This window comes from Trichoderma asperellum, chromosome 5 (genome assembly GCF_020647865.1).
Source record: "Trichoderma asperellum chromosome 5, complete sequence".
Classification (NCBI taxonomy): domain Eukaryota; kingdom Fungi; phylum Ascomycota; class Sordariomycetes; order Hypocreales; family Hypocreaceae; genus Trichoderma; species Trichoderma asperellum.
In genome coordinates, this window is record NC_089419.1 from 1,328,807 (window position 1) to 1,347,986 (window position 19,180).

The following is a 19,180-nucleotide window of genomic DNA, read 5'->3' on the forward strand; positions in this document are numbered from 1 at the left end:
CTCTTTTAGGCCACACCGATATTACTACCAAAAAAAGTCACCTGAAACGCAAACTTCATAAGATTTTGTGCTATCTAAGTCTGTTTGCTTTGCACTGCCTCTGGAAGCTTTCGTTTGTCGAAGACCTTCTCACTTCCTCCGACAGCTGATTACGTCCCCCCACTTCCCCAGTCCACAATATCATACCCATCAGCCATGAGTAAAATACCCTTTTGAATGCTCGCCTTCCCAGTATCCTTTTTTATAGACACAAATCCCCTCATTAGATGAGCTCTAAAATAAATTTTTGAGTCAAAAGTAGTAATTGATTCCTTCTCTCCGCCGACTCTTCCCCCTAAAAAATACCTCTTACTCTATGGTGTAAGACCTCTGTGGAATATTATAAGAAATGTCAACGCAGTACAGGGTGGTATCTAAGAGGCTATCCATGATAATGCGGACTTTTTCTTCTTATTTTCTTTTTGCTAAATTTGTTTGTTATGCCTGTCTTGTTAAGCGTCTAATGCGGCGTATCAAAATGGCCTAGCATTGATGTAATCTTGAGCCTTTGTCCAGGCAGACTTCTCATTTGGCGGTAATGAGGCTGCATCCAGCGTCTGCACACCTTGGTTGAGGGCGCTAACGAAGTCGATGGCGATACGGAAATCTTCAGGGAGCGCCTCTGATAGTGGCACAAATGTTTCTGGGAACGCTTCCAGGCGGGCAGCTCGCGCCTCTTTATCATCTGATGGCTCGTCTTCATCAAAGAAGGTCAATGTAGCGATGCCAAGTCCAATATGCGGCTCTTGTGAGAAAGGAAGCCTAGATAAAAGTTAGTGATCGGGGATGTTCAAATGCAAATCATATTGCAAGGTAACAAGGGGGTTGTCATACTTCTGGCTGATTTCTAGCTGATCAGCCCTATCGCGCTTGCACTGGCCATACATGAACATGGATGCCACAATTGCTTCGATCAAGTCTCTGTCAGCTTCGCGAACCGTCGTAGATAGCCCACGGAATCCGAGTAAACTCTTGTTCAGGGGTCCGGTGTATCCAAACACTTGGTGTCTCAACTTCAGCAGTGAAGCACATTGGCTAATGAGAATCACACTCGACTTCTCATCATCTGTTCCCTTCCGGGGCATACCAGGCGCGCCTTCAACATATTTGCCGCTCAAAAGTCCGAATCGCAATAATTCAAATGCCAACAAGGCAGCTTCATCGATGCCTGGCACGTCAGGACCATCTTCCGTTGCGTCCTTAATGGCAATAAGCGTAGTCGCTAGGGCATTGCCCCAATTTGTCAGCTTGTGTGAATCGTCAACATAGCCCCTGAGATGGAGGAAGCGCCAGATGGCGACCGATACCACCATGTCAGTGCTGTCGATGCCGCGGATGGGCTTCTCCCTAGAAATTGTCTTTTCAACAAAGTCCTGGTTTGCAAGAGCAAGCACCTCCAAGTACACTGGGCCGGCAAAGTCTGCTGGGAAGAAGTCACGTAGGTCTTTCTCCTTAACGTCCCAGGTTCCCACCCGTTGTGAAGGGGGTGGTTGGGCGGAGCGATGGTTGAAAGTGTACGAGTAGTTCGGATCGAACCAAACCTTCATCGTGATGTCCTTGTGGCCAATTCCCCTGTGAACTCTGGGAATGATGAGGCCAAGGGCTTGCTCTTTGATGGGAAGGATTTGGCTAGTGACAAGCTTCTTGTACTCGTCAGAAGCAGTACCATCCAGAGTCGGTAAGACAAGGATCTGCCCGTGTGTTATTCCGTTCAAGATGCGAGCCCCGATAAGGCCCGTGTTGAGATAGTGAAATAGCTCTGCGGGCATCTGGAGACCGAGATATTCGTGGTTGTCTTGTGTGAGACGGTCGAAGTCGTGAACCGTGACCTCGCCGCTCTCGGAAATGTAAATAAAATGATGGACTGCCATTCTGGCTTTGCGATACTTGTCTAGCCAGTTGGGGTCCTTTGCTTGCAAGATGTCGTTGAATGAGGCACAAGCGCTAACCACAGCCTTATCTGAGGTCCGCAGAATGTTAACTGCCTCCGCAATGGTAAATGGGGCTGGATAGATGGACGTGTCTTGCAGCGGTGGGAATGTAGGAAGAAATGAGGTTCCTGTCATGAGCATGGCGTCGATGAACATGGATTCGTTAACTCCAAGTGCGCGCATAACCCTCTTCTTTGAGATGGCCGTCACAGTTCCAGCATTCCAGTCAAGGTTTCGAATAACTGAGTCTTGAATGGGGTATAGAAGTAACTCCTGGGACCCCATGATACCAGCACATTGATCCGAGTCGATCATGTCGAAATAGGCAAGCTTTTTCTAACGTTAGACTTGGTTGCTTGTGTTGTAAAACGCAGGAAGATGGGCGCGCAACGAACCTGAGCACAAGCGTTGTAGGGAGGCACCAAAAAGTGCAGTCCTCTTTCTTTCAAAATGCTTTGGAAGAGAGGGTATAAATTCTGGAGACGAAAGGCGCCTTTTACCACGGTTCAATCAGTAAGACTATTTCTGTGCTGGCTTAAAAAATGAGGCATACCTGGGTTAGCTCCAAAAGCAGCGACAGCCTGCTCGGCCTCAGTTTGCGAGTAAAGCTCCCATGCCTGATCCGTCTTCTGGTTCGCAGCGCGACCACGCTTTAGAGTGATCTCATCTTGTCCAATTAAGGATTGGCCATCAAAGATGAAAAAGGGGGTAATCCGATGCTTATCCCAGAGATCAAGACTTTGCCGGATATGATATTGGATGCCCGTCAAGCCCCCGAGTGCAGGAAGCAAAGGCTCATGAGAAGGATCGGTGTCCAGAAGGAGGCTCAGGTAGTATGAAGCATCGACAGCAATGGAGCAGTCTTCAAGCTCGGAAATGTTGTAGGTGCTATTACTTGGTCATCAACACAGACTTCTCATTTGCCAGCGAAAGAGAGTAGAGTCGGCATACCTTGCCTGGCCATTGATCCAGGAATCCTCCGCAATAACTATGACAGGAATTAGCGTGCGTCTCTTTCTCCAGTCGAGATATATCCAGAGTGAAAGTGTAAGGAGCCTGGGAATGGACACGAAATTCCCAAAGCCGCAGCCTCCTGAGAGAACACTGCAGCTCTGCTAAAGCGCTTGCCCAATTCACCAATTGAGCCGCCATGCAGCATCAAAAAGCAAGGGAGACATTTGCATGCTGCTGTAGTATCTCAGAGAGGCTCATAACAACGACCCGAAGAGTTGCGGAATCCAGATGGTGCCCGCCACAAGTAGCGCAAGTATCGTCACGAGCAAACAGCGCATGCGTCTCGCCGAGCTCGGCGCTGGCCTTGCAGAAGTCAAAAAGGGACTCACAAGGCATCTCGAGTAAATCCTCCTCAGATCAAGCAGCTTTACAGCTATCGGGTTTGTTATGCGACTCGGGGCGGCGAGGTGGTGGGTGGGCTGATTCAAGACGAGGCTGAGAATCACCGGCTACCAAAAAGAACAAGCGGAAACGAGACAGCAAGGAGCGGGTGTAATTGGTACGAGGAATCGTCGACTTTATAGGATCGAGAGTTCGGCAAGATGTCGGATCGAACAAGCAAAGCTTCCTTGAGAGTTTCCTAGTGCGTGTGCCACAATGCAAGCCGGGGAGAGAGAGAAAGAAAGGTACAGCCAAAGCAGGCTCGTTGGAGGACAGCAAACAAAGGCCGGAGGATGAAAGGCTGCACCAAAGCTTGGCCAAAGCACGCTTTCCTGTGACAAACAAACTGACACCTTCCCCAGCAGCCGCGTCCGGGACAAGCGTTGATCGATAGTCGGCCCTGCGAGAGGGAAGCAGAGCTGTCGTTGTGGAGGAACAAAAAAAAGGACGAGGGGGGTCAATCAGGTATAGACAGTTCCAGAGTGGTCGCTGCACGGTGGAGATGCAAAGGTAAGCGCACACGGCAGAGGGAGGTTTGCTCTGGCTAATCCAGGGCCGTTGGAAAGTCTGGGATCTTTTCCCGTTGGGGTGTGGCGTGCGTGTGGCTATGCGTGTGGCTTGTTGATGGGCAACCCAGCATAGCACAGCACAGCACCGAGTACGAGAACCAGAGCTGCAGCCTCGGCATTACGAGGCAGCTGTAAAGTCGACGAGCTGACTCGACTACCTAGTCGTAGGTTATTAAAATCAAATAAAATAAAATTTAATCGACAACAATACAATACAATCTGTCTCCTTATGTGCTGCATCGTTGCAACGCCGGGGCCGTCATCAGATGTGACATAAATTCCATGTCACTTGTTCTCCCCTGTGCTGTAGCCGCCTAGATCTCGTAGCGGGGAAGCTCCCAAGCTGCAACCCCGCCATAGAATCTCGCAGCGCCGACTGCACAAGCTCTGATGGCGGGGTGTCCCAATGCCTGCCTACCTATTGCGGTTATCGCAGCGATCCCGGAACGTCGCCAGTGATAGCGCCTAGGGCTATCTTGGAGATCCATATAAGATAATAAAACTTGCCTAAAACTACTTATACATCGTATGACAAGACAATAGGGCGTATCTGGATCCTCTCCATCGCACTCGCCTCTCTTGATACTGCTATACCATCGGACTGTAGAGGGCAAAAGAGAAAATCCAGCCCCTTCCTCTCACTATGGCTGCCACAGCAGACATCCCCGTTATCGACATATCCGGAGACCAGGATGTCGTGGCCCAGCAACTGGTCGACGCCGCCCAGGAGCACGGCTTCATTTACATAAAAAATCTCGGAAGAGACATCTCCAGGAGCAGCATCGATGGGGCATTTGCGCTGGTACGGCTCTCTCACAGCTAGGTTTTCACGAAATACACTTTCACTAACTGCAACTCTTTCTACAGTCTAAGAAGCTATTCGATGCCCCCGTAGAAGAAAAGCAGGCCTGCACCATCAATACAAATAACCGCGGCTGGTCTGGCATGCACTCGGAGACTCTGGATCCCAAGAACCAAAAGGTGCACCCTCAATCCCATCTTATGATCCATTCGCTGCAGGCAACTAACATAACTTTCAGGTTGGAGACTTCAAAGAGTAAGATTGGCCCTCTTGGAAACATAGCATTTTCAAGCATTCTCACCTCAATATAGAGCTTTCAATTTTGGTGAATTCGTCGATGGAAAAGCTCAGCAGCCTCTTCCTCCCACCATTGCTAGCGATGAGCCTGAGATCAATGCATTTGCAGACTCTTGCCACAAGCTCTGCAAGAAGCTGTTGCATCTCCTCGGAATAGGTCTCGGCGTAGGTGCCCTCACCTTTGATTACGTCTGCTTATGAAATTTTGTTGCACCATTTTGAACTAAATCGCCCACCAGGTTGGCGACTTCTTCTCCTCAGCGCATGGCACCAACGGCGAATCCGCCTCCATCTTGCGCCTTCTCCGCTACCCACCCCCTGATCAGACCGCTCCCTCTAGTGATGATATCCGCGCCGGCGCACATTCCGACTACGGCTCCATCACGCTACTCTTCCGGCTAAAAGGCCAGGCTGGCCTAGAACTCCAGAAGAAAGACGGCTCTTGGGCTCCTGTGCCCGTCTGCCCGCCTGGCTCAGAGAACGACGTCAGCCCCCCGATTCTGATCAACATTGGAGACTTGCTCTCTTACTGGACCAACGGGCTGTTTAGAAGTACCGTCCACAGGGTAGTCTTCCCATCCGATAACCAGGCGAGCAGAGTACAAGGCGAAACAAGCTCCGCGCCGCGGTATTCGATTGCCTTCTTTTGCCACCCTAAAGGAACAATACCCTTGGAGCCTGTGCCCAGCGACAGGGTGAAGAACTTTGTGCCAGATGAGAGCACCCCGAATCAGAACCCGTATGCTGAGAGAAAGGTCATGACGGCAAATGAGCATCTTTTTATGAGACTGAAGGCTAGCTACGGGACTTTGTATGACGAGGAGCCGTGAGGCTCATATCTAATCATTGACAGTTTCTAGGTATATTAAGGTCTAATTTCTTCCATTCATCATTAATGCCATACATATATAATCCTATTGATTATTTACGCCCCAGAAACAGAACATGAAAATTAGACAGAAGAGACCTGCTATCCTCTGCTAGATAAATGATATAGTTAAATCAACCCACAGTACCAACGCCGCCACGGGTCATAAAACCCATCATAATACTTTTTCGTATTCTCTTCGTCTTCGTAAATAGTGAGATGATTCAAAACTCTCCAGTCAAAAACACTTATCCAATCTCGCCGCTCTTCCGGAATATTCTCACGAATATCTTCCAATTTAGAGAGCAAAGCCTTTGTCTCTGGCTCTTTCTCTACCGAGTCGACGAACAGGATCTTGTTAGGCCCTGTTTGCCCATCTGGTAGTAGAGAAATACTGGCTGCATTCTCCTTGACCCAAGCTTTAGCGTCACTGACGACGTTTGTTATCCCGTGAGCTTGAAGTAAGGGTTTGACCTCTTCGGCACCTGAAAGATATGATGGTACTAAAATGAGTCGACCAATTAGCTGGCATTCAGACCCAGCATATTGACAGCTAATCTCAGCATCTTCAACATGTTGATGCAAGTATCCCCTGCCAACTTTTCGCTCATCATATCTTCTCGCTAGAGGCGAAGATGAGGTAGTGCAGTTGCTGTCGGTCTCGTCGCCCTCATCCTCGCTATCTGGTATTACGATAGCGCTATCATGCAATGGAGGGAAAGAAGACGAGGACTCTGTGGATTTGTCTGCACCGCTCTCCGGCCTATCAACACTTTCATCTTTCCCCTTATTGCCTATAGAGCGGTTACAGAAATTTTGGCTTTGGTTTTTACGCGGACAGCCAGTGGGAGGAAATGTCGATATCCGTGGTCTTTGGACTGAATTGCCAGTTATCTCCCCAATGTGCGACGCGTTGGTGATTCAGGCTGGCGTCCGTGGTTCGAAACTTCTGGTTGTGGGATCTCATTCATTGAAGCCTTACGGTGCTTTTTCGACGGCGAGAAAGAGATCGATGGTGATGCAGCACGTTTTCTCTTATCATTTGTGAAGATGGAGTTTTTTAAGTGGCTTATGGCTGGTGGTGGTTGCGTTGCAGCAAGCTTTTGAGGCTCTGGCGCTGGGGTGCCTAATAGTTCAACCGATCGCTCTAGGGAGCCTTCAGTAACCTGCCTGATGAGAGGAAGCGAGCCTGGCGAATTATAAGAAGCCCGTCTTGGTGATGGAGTTGGCATAGTCGTTGCCGTCAGCTGCGTAGCAGCATCGACAGCTAGTCCTCTAGGATCTGCTTGCTCTAGTTTCGCAATCCATGCGAGATTATCCTGGCTATCTTCCATCTCAGGGGTAGCGGTGGCAGTCTCGGCAATATTTTGTAGCTCATTGAAGGAGAGTACATCAGAATAATCTCGGTCAAAATGAATTTTTGCGACAGATGGAAATCGTAAACTCCACCAATTTGTGTTGCCTGCTTTGTCAAAACTGAAGCATCTCAGGTCGAAGACAGGAGGGTTGGTAAATGCCACAGTCATAGGTATTGCCTGAACTCCAGCAGCGAGTATCAATTTGGTCTCGACATTGTCTTCCGCCGGGACTGGTTTTGGATTTGTACATGACATAAACGTCTTGAGCATGGCTTCATTAAGCTCAACAACGTTTATGACAGTAAATTCGGGGGTAGCATTCCACCGCTTGACTTCCTCCTTGTTATCAATGCAGGCAACGTAAAAATGAGTCCATTTGAGGTTGTTGATATTGTATGACCTTGCCTTTGCCGGACTGAAACCCGCTCCAACCACGGCAAAATCACCAACCTCGCCAAAGCGGCCGATGTAGTCCTTTTTGAACTTGATACAATGATTTGTAAATGGCCGTTCATCGCCACTGAAGTTGAAGTATGGCTGGTCTGCTTTTAGCACTAGGCCTTCGCTTCTGTCTGTGATAACTTTTGCGAATGCATTCCGCAACGCTGAAGCTGCCATTGGGTGATTGGTGTTGATAATCTGCCTTTGTACGAGTTCAGCTTGCCCCCTATCACAATGAACCACTTCCTCAAGCAGTTTGAATCTTTCCGAGTGTCGAACATCAAGTAAGGATCGGCCGTTGAGAAGCAAGATGTCGTAATAAACTATCATTAGGTGTTCATGGGGCCTCGGCCTGATCATGTTAGTATATTTTGCATTCCGCAGCAATCTTCAACAAGGACTTACGGGATGTCCTCTTCTGTATTCATGAACCGGCCACGACGGGCGACGTGTTTTCGAATATGATGAAAAGGGAGGATTTTCTTTTCCTATATTGGTAAATCCTATTAATGAAATGTTGTGTCTTATAGTAAAGCAACTTACCAACTCGCTGTAAACTGCCAATTCTCCTTCCAGGATACACTCGGTCTTTATGCCGCACCCGGCCATTCCTATCCCTAAGGAATCCGTGATGATTCTACTTACGTAGTTAGTTAACTATTTAGCAGCACTCATTGATAGCATGTAAATACCCAATCAACCGCTTTCTGTCTTCAGTGCTGTCTTTCCCACTCTTGGAAAAGATTTGAACACCACGCCTACCTTTGCTGGCATCAACATGGATCTGGCAATATTCTCCATCCACTTTCGCTTCAACGCTCATCAAGCCCGTGCACATACTAATGCAATGTTTTATGCTGCGAGCTTTAAACCACTGCTGCCTCCCCACCTTGGTTAAAAGCTGTGGCCCGATCCGTGCCAAACATTCTCGATCAACGTATGATGACCCCTGGCCTAAGGATCGCCTGTCTTTCCTAAGCTTTTGTATGGTCTCGATAGCAATGGTAAAATCTTCCCGGATCTTCAATATTGATGGTAAAATGGGATCGCACGAATGATACACTTGGTATGCGTCAAACACCAGGGGCTGAAAGTCCTTCAGAATAAGTCTGGTAAACCACTTGGCATCTCTCGCAGAGAGCCGTCTATAAATCGTCTCTAGAACACTGCGACCAGGTGATTCGGCAAAACTACATGTAGCGTCCGAGGTCCTTATAGCTGGCGAGCTCCATTTTACTTTGGCTGCAACAGAGTGCAAGGCCTCGTCAATTTCTTCAACAGTAATCTGAAGCGCTTCCGGCAAAATCGGGTTGGGCTAGAGATAGATCAGATCCCGCTTCCCCCCAAAAAGGCAACTTAGTTATGGCTTACAGTAACATTCAGGATACGCTCTACGCAATCAGCAAGATCTAAGCCAAGGCCGGGCTGCTTATAAATGGCGAGTTCCTTGATTCGAGAAGAGCCAAGGATTAAAGCACGCCCGACGATGCGCTCAAGGCCGTTTGCCTGAATACAGTATACCCTGTCTGTTCTCTTTTCGGGCAACAGAGTAGACAACAGGGCTGCAAGATTGGTGTCAGGCGCATTTATACGACTGCGGTGTCGAGCACACCAAGCTACAAAGGCCTGTTTAAACGGTTTGCGAGCTGTGGCAAGGGCATAGGATTCTTCCAACAAGTCACAGACTAGGGAGAATGGCAAGGGCATTTTCGCTCGACATTTCACGCCAATCCTCAGCCTCTATTTCGTTGTGACCCGTCAGTTAACATATGGTCCACGGCCCCCACAGTATCGCGAGGCTAGATCGGCGAGGCTGTGAGACAATCCCTCCAGCTCAAAGCTTAAAACGCCCGAAACAAGAGAGCAGAGATGCCCGTGATCATGGCTTGCATATGGAGGGAAGCGCTTGCGGCAGCGCGATAGGACCAGAAGCTGCCGAGAAGCGAATGCGTGTGGAAATCTCCACTCACATCGACAGAACACAGGACATGGATCAACTGGGCACGCGACGCGAGATGGACGGGAAGTCACATGAACGGGCCGCACGTGAAATGGGCTGCAGCCCTTTGGAAGGCAGCGCAGCGGGCAGTGGAGAAGAAAAGAAACTTTGTTGATGGCAGCGGAATATCGTGTTAGTCAGAAAGATACAAGTCACAAACTCAACAAAAAATACAGCAGCTACAGTATATCTGCTTAATAGGGTACCTAATAGTCAATCATGCTCATTCTTATTACAGGACGACGCAAGGAAGAAATCATGCGAAACACGGCAGCGCCGCCTGACCAGGTGGCGATATATTGCGCGGAAATTTGGGGAGTCTTGAGGTTCAAGCAGTAATCCTGCACCTACGCTGCTGTATTACGAGTACAGCTGAGTCCAAGGAGAGCAAGGGCGGCGAGCAGGTATTTTTAGGCGTGAGTACATGTACGGAGCATGGCGATGAGAGCACGTACCATGAGCCTAATGGCACTTGGCATCGGTACGTAATCCCTTGTACCCGTACTACTGACGCTAGCCTGCCCGCCCTCACACCTCCATCAGCTGCTGTGCTGTAGCTGTCGCTGGCAACTGGCAACTGGGCACCGCTGTAAGCTCCAGCCACCAGCCTTCAATTGAGCATAAATGCGCTAGGCGGTGCCCCCACTCTCTCTCTCCGCCGAGCCCCTGAGAGACAACAAGCGATCCACTGAAGATGTGCTGCGGTTTGGCGGGTTTGGCGGCTTCGGGTTCCAGCGTGCAAGTCAGTTGACTTGTCCGCAAGGGAGCCCAATGCGAATGTCTGACTGACCTCGTACGAGGCGGTGCCGGTTGACTTGTTATAACTACATAACCACCGCCTGGAGAGCGCATATCCGACGCTTGTAATAGTGATCCCACACTCAACCTCTTTATACTGTACCAGCACTCCAAGCTAGTTCGCTCGAACAAGCACCGACTTGTACTACGCCGGGATAACGCACGATACAGCAGGGGTTGCCATAGGTACTGCGAAGTACAGCGCTCACCACCAAACCGCCCGGATCGCTCGCCTGCTGACCGAGACATCCCCCTCCTGCGCGAGAGGAGGAGGAGACGAGGCAGATCTCAACGTCGACTGCAAGGAAAAGACTCAAGAACCCCTCACCTACTTCGCATCTCCAGAAAGGGCGGTTTTTGTCGTTTCGTTTCGGTTCACCTCTTCGTCTCTCTCCCGCCAGTATATCTCGCCCATCAAACCTACCCACCGCCTTTGTTTACTCTTGTACCAGACTAAGCCAGCGGCCTAGCCCCAGATAATCACAGCGCTTTGTTGACGAAAAACAACCCCCGGCCTCGTTTGGGCACCAGCGAGGCGACCCCGGCCTCTCGTCCAATAAGTGCCCTGCGCTGAAACGAAACGGCACCCACAAGCCTCAGTTCAAGTTCAAGGACTGGACGAACCTGGAAGGGCTCCGCAGCCGGTGCTATTATGAGCCGCGGGAGCGACCGATTTTGCCTCTCCTTATCAGCGCTGGCTGCCCCATGAGTGGCCTGCACTTTGGAATTTGCATCGACGACCGCAGCACGCACCCTCTCTTCGATGAATATCAGAACATAGACCAGGACCACCACAGAGCGCTCCTTGTCCGAGTAGCGGTCGTCTTCGTTCTCTTACGGCGCCTCCAGGGCCCAGCCACTCATTTGCACCCTCACAAACGCCATCCGGTTGATGGCAGCCACTCTCTACTAGTAGTACTATCGTTGTCGCTACGAGCACGCATCAATCTCCCGAAATATCTAGACATGGCCTCGCAGCAGCAAGAAATCCGCCTCCGCTCGTCTGCGGTAGATCGCAGCCCTGTTACCGAGTCGGCTACGGCTACGCGTGCCAGAACCACCACGTTCGCTTCATCCTCCTCGTCATCCCCTGGAATCTCACGATCGCACAGTGCGTCCAGTACGTCCACCGTTGATACCTCCGATGCGATGCTTCCACCGCCTCTTCCTCGCAGCGACTCCTTCACCCGGGGCCGCTCTCGTGCATCTCCCTCCGTCTCCCGCCACAAGAACCGCCTCTCCCTCACTCTTCCCGTTGCCCTGCAGCTTGGAGATGGCCCCAGGCTGGCCGACTCACCGGCCATAATGACTGCGTCAGCGCTGGCCTCGTCAGTCCCTCAAACGCCATTGGAGACTCCTGCCAGTGTCGCGACTTCTCCCTCCAATGCAAACGAATTTATAATAGCAATTGCAGCACAGGAGCGGAGAGTCTTGGAGTTGAAGGAGGAACTTGCACAGGCCGAAATTGAGCTGGCAAAGCTGAAGAAGCAGTGGGCTTCAGAGGAAGTCTACCGCAAGAGGAGTGATAGCCAGAGGGGCGAACTCTTTGGAAGCTCCCATGCCAGCATCGACGATGATGCCTTGGTGGCGTCGCGACGCAGCGTCGAACTGGATCGCCGGAAGCAGATCCTTCATGGCCAAACCACTCCCGCTCAGTCCCGCCGCAGAGTGATGCGCGGCGGTCACGCCCGCACACTATCTCTTCTTTCCCCCGTCCGGACGGACAGCGTATTCTCTCTCAATGAAGTCACACAGGCAGACCCGATCGCCCTCCCATCGGTGGAACAGAGAACGGCCCAGCTCACCAACCCGACCCTATCGAAACGTTCGTCCTGGCAACCACGGTCCCAGCAAAGCGTAGCATCCGTTGTCGGTGTCCCTTCCATCGTCGAAGACTTTAAGCTAGGATTCCGCGCCTTCGTAGAGGATATTCGCCAGATTACCGTTGGAGATGAACCGGTGACCGGCCAGCCGCAGCGACCCTTGTCAACCTCCATCGCCAATGCTCGTGAGCAAGATACGAGTAAGCCGAACCATGATACCACCCACACTAGGACCAGCAGTAATGAAGGTTCCAGTACGGCCACGTCGACCTCATCCCAAGCTAACAGAACCCCCGAGCTGAAGCCAAAGACTGGGAGAGGGAAGCAATTCTCCTGGACACCGCTTGGTTTCGACTCTGTTGACGATACTGATTGGTCCAACTGGGATTCCCCCGTCTCCACCAAGTCTGCCCGCTGGAGTGGTTCTACCGTTAATAGCAGTGGCATTGATGACATTCCGGAAAAGGAGGATGAGGAAGATGCCAAGCCGTAAGGATATAATCTTTCTTGTTTTGATTTCATGATGCTGTACAGGGATGAATGGCTGATTCTGGATGCCAAATACTTTTAGGGCGAGGAAATCCGATACATTGCTTCTATCTCCAGCGCTGGAGGACCTACTTCCTAGCGTGGTTCATCATTTATCCCCGAGCAACCTTAAGAGGACCGCCAACAATCTGATGGACGAGTGGGAAAAATCACTGGTGGCTCCTGAGTCTCGACACAAGGAGACCACTGTATAGAGCAGGACTCACGACAATCTCTCTTTTATTTTCAACCCCTTTTTTTTTCTTTTTTTTTCAAAACCAGCATCATGCGAATGCACACACACACGCACAGGGTTGGACAAGGAACAGATGATATTTAGAATAATGATGTTTTCTAAAGACGACACGGCTACAAGAAAGAAACACAGCCGCAGAGACCTGGTACATCTTACGACAGAATAGTTTGGAACGATTTGGATGAGTTTTCGGGCAAGATGGTACCGCAAAGTTTTATAGAGTTTATAAGGGAGCATGCCTGTTTTTTTCTGTCTTTTAAATGCTTTTTTTTTCCTGCTGTCTTTTGCTGTTTCACAAAAGCTGCTTACCACTTACGTTATCTTTTATACTTGGAGCTGGATTATCGAGATAACGATGGGAATGACATGATGCATTATGAGAGACTAAATTGGAACCAAATAAAAAGCAAAAATTCCCAAAGTCTAACGCTAAACATCCGATTGTGCAGCTGCTTTCACCGTTTCGAACTTGACAACAATGTTTTGTGGTGGCCCTATAACGGTTATCTCCATGTCGAAACATCACGTTAAGAAGCTACCTATTTTACGAATGACAGAGCTTCTCAGCCTCAATAGTCACTGGAGAGCCATCATGACGCGTCATTCCACTGAAACTTGTTTATTTTCTGTCATGTCTGCGCATTTCGACATTTATATGAAAGCCAGTATGACGCAGACAGCATCTCGTATCTCTTTACGCAGAGTAACATTTCTTACTTTTCGCCTATCGAAAGTCTCCAATTCTGACACTGAGAGAGAGGTGTTTGGATAGGTACCTACAGGTAGCCAGTCAGATGTACATACATCATCGAGACATTGCAATATTGTTGACTTCCCGATAGAGCGACTACAAACTCTGCTATTCAAAAAGTGATCCCCCCCCCCTTTTTTTTGGTCTTTTTTTTCTTTTCCTTTTTCTTCTTCTTCCTTTTATTTCCTTCAATCTCTCCTAGTGGGCCTTGAAAAAAAGACGCCCTCCACAGGTACTGCATCTGGCAGTCCATAACTCCCCGGTACCCATGTGCACGGAACCATGTCTTGCGTTTCCCGCTCACGATATTTCCTCATTTGGTGAGTAATGAAAACGGCGATTCCCGAAGCAGCAACGGCGCATCCAATAGCAATCCCGGCGATTGCACCCTTGCTAAGGCCAGTCTTTTTTTCGCCTGGAGACCACTCGTCGCCGATGGGCTTTGGCTCCTCCGGCTTCTTCTTCTTAGCCGGCGGCAGCGGTTCCAGTTCCAGGTCCGTGGTGTTGATGCATGGGAAGGGGTAGTCAATGTCATCTGGCTCGACGTAGGTTATGTCTGCGCAGACGAAGAAGGACCGGTGTGAGGGAGAGTCGTAGTCGGAGGCGAATCGTAGCTGGAACGTGGCATTGGCTCCGGGATCTATATCTGAAGGGGCGTCGGGGACTTTGATACAGGCGTAGCCAACACCGTACTTGCGGAAACGCCTCGGTGTGAGAGGGACGAAGTCGGCAACCGATTTGGGGTCTTTTACATGGTATGTTGTTTAGCACAAAGAAACGTAATCTGGGAGTTGTTTTGGAAGCAGAGTCCAAATGGTAGTTCAAATACGTACTCCACATGTATGAGACTTTCACCTCAAGATTTCGCGTCTCGTATTGGGAGACGAAGGCCACATATCCGTTGTCTGTTGACGGTTAGGCAAGACAAAGCCGCAAGACTGTAAGTTTTGAGTGACCATGGTAAAGAGAAAAGAACATACACATGGGGAACTTGGACCGAGTTCCTATGTCTGAAAATCCACAAGGAGGATTATTGTCAAGAGTGCGGTTCCATGCTCTTGGTAGTGGCCATGCAAATGAGGCTGGCCCCATGTATTCTTGTGCATATGTCATGCACACCAGAGCGAGGAGTGCCATAAAGGGGAAGATTGAAAAAGACATGTTGAAGGATTATGTCTTTGATGGAAGGATTATGCGAGTGAAATGAGTTGAGAAGTCAAAAGACGGAGCAAATAGAAAGAATCATCTTTCGCAGAGCAATATGAGGGAACTAGCAAAGATGAAGGGGGGACGCGTATAAAGTTATAAAATACCAGGTACCTAGTAAATAATTCTTTGAAAAATGCTGGAGAGTTCTGATGGCTTAATAGTGGCTTCGTTTGTGGTGGATAGCTGTCGGACCGATCCGCAAACTCGAGTTAGACATTGAGTCTACATGTATATACCCATATATATGTGCCATATTTGGTTCCAATCGCTTTGGGTGAGTACTTACTACTAGGAGCCCGAGGGGTTTTTTTTCATGAGGGATATGGTCAGAGGACCATAAGAGATCTGAGCTGCTGGCGACTCTTTTTGCTTGAAAGAGTTTTTAGGCATATTTCTTGTGTGCTCTCTTACCAGAAAATGCCCTCGCCTCGGAGTAGCAAAGTCTACTCGAGCAACTGATTAAATTCTTCTCTCGTCTTCTTCATCTTTGTACCTATAGGACGTACGTAACTTACGCATGGGGTTTTAGCTTTTGAGGTACTACTCGAGTATATACCAGTGGGTCGAAAGGGCTTTCTCATGGTTTGAGGTATTAATAGAATAATAAAGTTACAGTGGAAGCCTTGGGGTTTAAGAGCAGCCCCCTGCATTACGAGGACGGCGCCTTTTGTTGGCGTGGCTATTTGATGGGATGGCCTCTGGGTCTTGGAAAGATAATTTAGACGATTGTAAGCATGGGACACTTATCCCGTAAAAGCATGCACAGGCATAGCAGATGAACACAGATATCCAGGGGCTTCACAACTAGAAGACTTGGGAGTAGGACAGCCTGAGTCGCTAAAGAAATTCTTGTCATTTTTGTCCATTTTTCATCCAATATGTCGGCATTCAAAATGTGGGCAATGGCAATATTCGTGCTCTTCCTTTTGCCTTGCTCAGCACAAACCGGTGAGCACATCGACTGGCCTCGATGGTGCGGAAAGGCGTACTTGCCACCGTAAATCACTCCTCTAATACACTACTATCTCCATTACACTCCCCGTTCTCATACTCTCGTCACCCTTACTCTTTTCCTTTATTTGGAATCTCGTCTATGATCATATCTAAGCTATGATAGGTACCCCGACTTCAATCCTGGCGGCCAGGTTGTTGAGCCGCCCAAGCTGCAGCACTTGTCTCTGAACCTCCGGTTCAAGCCGCGATACAACATCTTTCTCGCCGACGAATCCGAAGGTGAATTCTTCATCCACGCTGAAGCCTCACGATATTACGGCTTTCCATGGCCATATATGGAGAAGGATGATGATTACTGGCCGTCAGACGTTAATTTCACAATCACGAATACAGCCACCGGCGAAGTTCTTATTCGGAATATGCTCAACTCGAGCCGTACCGTGCTTAAAGCCGCGTCCGACCGTCCTGTGTATCGGTACAAATTCGATCTTGGGAAATTCAAGCCAAGTTTTGCCCCCTATGAGGTGACGCTTCATGCTGCACCAAGTTTCCAAAACAAGCACGGCTCGCCCAGCTGGCTCATTGAGCACAACTTCAGCGTCAAGAGCGAGATATACGTCCTGCCAAGCAAGGCAAAGGGCAGCATCACCAGGATTGATAATCTTAGTGGTGGCTTGCTCTTCCGCAACAGCACGCCGGGGAGTAAATTCGAGCCTTTCTTTCCATATGGATTCTACGCCCGCTGTGAGGGGTTTCTATGTGATAAAGAGAACTACGCTGCAAACATCAAGGCATACCATAGTCTGAAATTAAAGTCAATGGTGCCAATGATGCCCGCATCAGAGACATCGGGGCATCTCTATGGCACTCTGGACTCGCTCAATATGACATATATGTACGATTTACGACAATCGTACAAGAATCATAGCGCGGTAAGGGAACAAGTCGAAGCCATCAAGGACTCAGATGGGCTCTACGCATACTGGACCTTTGATCAGCCCGATGGTCACTCAGCAACCCACGTCCCCATGTGGACAGCAAGCAGCCTTATCAAGAAAATCGACCCGTACCATCCAATCGCCGTCAGTCTTAGCTGCGACAACTACTATTTCGAAGAATACACCAAAGCGGCCGACATCATCGTGGCAGATGTCCATCCCATCGGGGCCAGCATGTCCGCCTCCAAATGGCACACGAATTGTAACACAACCTACGGCAACTGTGGCTGCGACAACTGCATAGGCAACGTGACAGACATACCGACTCGTCTTGGCCATATGGCGCAGTTCGAGAGGTGGCTCAATCACTGGCCCAAACCAAAGATGCAAAGCGTGCAAGCCCGCCCCGGCGGCGAGAACCACTTGCCCGCCAGCCCCAGCGCCGACGAGGTCATCGCCATGAGCGCTCTCGCCATCAACCACGGCGCAAAGGGAATCTTGCCCTGGGCATGGCCCGTGGACGATGAAATCACCGCCCTCCACAGTAAATTCGCAGCAGTCATGAACAAGGGCATCGTGAAGGAGATCCTGTCCAAGACGACGCCCAAGAGGTTCCAGTTGAAAAAGCATAAACTGTTAGATGTCTCATACTGGCTATTCAACAGGACTTTGATGCTGAGCGTCGTCAATCTGAGCAAGGATTCTTACGTTGGGCCCCTCAAGTTCGACGTCCCACACATTGAGCCCATCAGCATCCAACATGTGTTGTGGGGCAATGCGTCGTGGGATCATCGAGAAGTTGAGCTGGGGTACGGGATGAAACTGCGGGCTTTCACGTTGGATCCTATGTCGACAAATATACTTGTCAGCATGGTGTGTTGCGAGAACTATCCTTCGCTTTCGGAGGATTTTGACTGAGCTTGGCGGGGTTATTGGGTGTCGATTTGAGTCGCTGTAGCTGGACACAAAGGAAGTCCTTTGGAAATGGATATAAGCATGCATTTGAGAGTATAGGTATTCCTTAATTACAAGTTGGATAGATATATTATATGATTTATACTATATAAGTTACTAAATGTATAATGGCAGCTTCACCGTCGGCCTACGATTATTTATAAGAACAATTAGTAATGTTGACGGGCATCTTGGCAAATACACAGGTCACTGTTGGCATACTTCAACGAAGCGGCATGACAAAAAGGAGTAATTTTATGGACGAGAAACGGATGTATGAATAGAGTCGCATGTAAAACGCGCCGCCAACTGCCAAAATATAAACCATTTCCCATTTCTAATAAAAAATGTAGCTATCATCAAATTTATCATAAAACTGGAGCCATGTAAACCCAGAGGAAAAAAAAAGATCAGAAAAGAAAAAGAACGAGAAAAGGACGCTCTACTACCTATGAATATAGCAACATCTATCTCAATGCCATATCTCCAAAAGCCCGATCAAGCTGAGCGCCCTCGTCACTGGATATATCTCCACTCCCGCCTTGGTCGCTCTGTCCTGTAGACGTCGGCGGGCTGGGCTCGATTTGATGACCCGGCCCGGATCTCTCAGGTTCTAATAGTCGGGCATCGCTATCCAACCATCCCGGCGCCAGGCGTCTCTTCTCCGCCAACTCTCGCTCCCGGATACGCTCTTCCAGCTCTCTCAGGTCTTTCTCCGCATCTTCCTGCATTTTGGTGATGTGTGCTTGCAGTGCGCGGCACGACGCAATGATATCATCGGGATGCGCGGCGTGGCCGGAGTTTGATACTACGTACTTGGCTTTCGGCTGTGAGGAGGGGTCATCTGACGCATTGGGGATGCCCAATGGCGAGGGAGGGATGTTGGAAGGCATCGTTTTGTAGTTGTACGAGAGCGTAGTGGCGGTTGGGAGAGAGACAAACGGCGAGACTGTGAGAGGGACCTGTTCCAGCAGGTGGTGTGCTCCTTTATCCTTGCCGTCAGCATATGCCTATCGCCACTTGGGCAGCATTGGAATGTTACTCACGGTTGCTATGCATAGTGTCTCTTGCAAGCAGGCCGGATGCGAGGTGGTGTCGGAATAGGCGACAACGAAGACTTGGGTTCACCGAGTCTCGCAAATGATCGATGTTGAAGCTGCAGAAATCGGCAGAATTGATTGGGGGAAAAAACCGATGGTCTAGATAGCTCCAAACGCCCGCCAGTGATGATTTATATGGCAGATTGGGTATCGTAGTTAGAAGAAGATTG

General features: G+C 49.5%; 8 protein-coding genes across 8 annotated transcripts; 4 read left to right on the top strand and 4 right to left on the bottom strand.

The window, feature by feature from the left end:
- Positions 1–25: 25 nt before the first annotated feature.
- TrAFT101_008596 (uncharacterized protein) lies at positions 26–3,944 on the bottom strand. Its single transcript, XM_066128383.1, has 6 exons — positions 3,314–3,944; positions 2,922–2,958; positions 2,524–2,858; positions 2,366–2,463; positions 874–2,300; positions 26–801 (listed from the first exon to the last, which is right to left on the bottom strand). The coding sequence occupies exons 1-6, from the start codon at positions 3,318–3,320 to the stop codon at positions 513–515; spliced, it is 2,193 nt and encodes a 730-aa protein (XP_065984501.1). The 5' UTR covers positions 3,321–3,944; the 3' UTR covers positions 26–512.
- Positions 3,945–4,374: 430 nt separating this feature from the next.
- On the top strand, positions 4,375–6,049 carry TrAFT101_008597 (uncharacterized protein). The gene is made up of 5 exons (XM_024901843.2): positions 4,375–4,736; positions 4,802–4,915; positions 4,975–4,991; positions 5,048–5,198; positions 5,273–6,049. The coding sequence occupies exons 1-5, from the start codon at positions 4,578–4,580 to the stop codon at positions 5,861–5,863; spliced, it is 1,032 nt and encodes a 343-aa protein (XP_024761990.1). The 5' UTR covers positions 4,375–4,577; the 3' UTR covers positions 5,864–6,049.
- TrAFT101_008598 (uncharacterized protein) lies at positions 5,906–9,596 on the bottom strand. The gene is made up of 5 exons (XM_024906597.2): positions 9,072–9,596; positions 8,393–9,015; positions 8,244–8,337; positions 8,106–8,188; positions 5,906–8,052 (listed from the first exon to the last, which is right to left on the bottom strand). The coding sequence occupies exons 1-5, from the start codon at positions 9,405–9,407 to the stop codon at positions 6,792–6,794; spliced, it is 2,397 nt and encodes a 798-aa protein (XP_024761989.2). The 5' UTR covers positions 9,408–9,596; the 3' UTR covers positions 5,906–6,791.
- An 861-nt stretch (positions 9,597–10,457) lies between these two features.
- TrAFT101_008599 (uncharacterized protein) lies at positions 10,458–13,578 on the top strand. The gene is made up of 2 exons (XM_024899881.2): positions 10,458–12,809; positions 12,892–13,578. Exons 1-2 carry the CDS (start codon positions 11,203–11,205, stop codon positions 13,061–13,063), a joined length of 1,779 nt encoding a protein of 592 aa, XP_024761987.2. The 5' UTR covers positions 10,458–11,202; the 3' UTR covers positions 13,064–13,578.
- Positions 13,559–15,206, top strand: TrAFT101_008600 (uncharacterized protein). The gene has a single exon (XM_066128384.1). It carries the CDS (start codon positions 13,583–13,585, stop codon positions 13,874–13,876), a length of 294 nt encoding a protein of 97 aa, XP_065984502.1. The 5' UTR covers positions 13,559–13,582; the 3' UTR covers positions 13,877–15,206.
- TrAFT101_008601 (uncharacterized protein) lies at positions 14,044–15,016 on the bottom strand (the record flags this gene model as incomplete). Its single annotated transcript, XM_024902458.2, has 3 exons — positions 14,044–14,600; positions 14,689–14,760; positions 14,836–15,016. The coding sequence occupies 3 exons, from the start codon at positions 15,014–15,016 to the stop codon at positions 14,044–14,046; spliced, it is 810 nt and encodes a 269-aa protein (XP_024761986.1).
- Positions 15,207–15,957: 751 nt separating the features above from the next.
- Positions 15,958–17,874, top strand: TrAFT101_008602 (uncharacterized protein; the record flags this gene model as incomplete). Its single annotated transcript, XM_024899799.2, has 2 exons — positions 15,958–16,061; positions 16,182–17,874. 2 exons carry the CDS (start codon positions 15,958–15,960, stop codon positions 17,872–17,874), a joined length of 1,797 nt encoding a protein of 598 aa, XP_024761985.2.
- A 298-nt stretch (positions 17,875–18,172) lies between these two features.
- Positions 18,173–19,175, bottom strand: TrAFT101_008603 (uncharacterized protein). Its single transcript, XM_024909684.2, has 2 exons — positions 18,957–19,175; positions 18,173–18,895 (listed from the first exon to the last, which is right to left on the bottom strand). Exons 1-2 carry the CDS (start codon positions 18,967–18,969, stop codon positions 18,378–18,380), a joined length of 531 nt encoding a protein of 176 aa, XP_024761984.1. The 5' UTR covers positions 18,970–19,175; the 3' UTR covers positions 18,173–18,377.
- Positions 19,176–19,180: the final 5 nt, after the last annotated feature.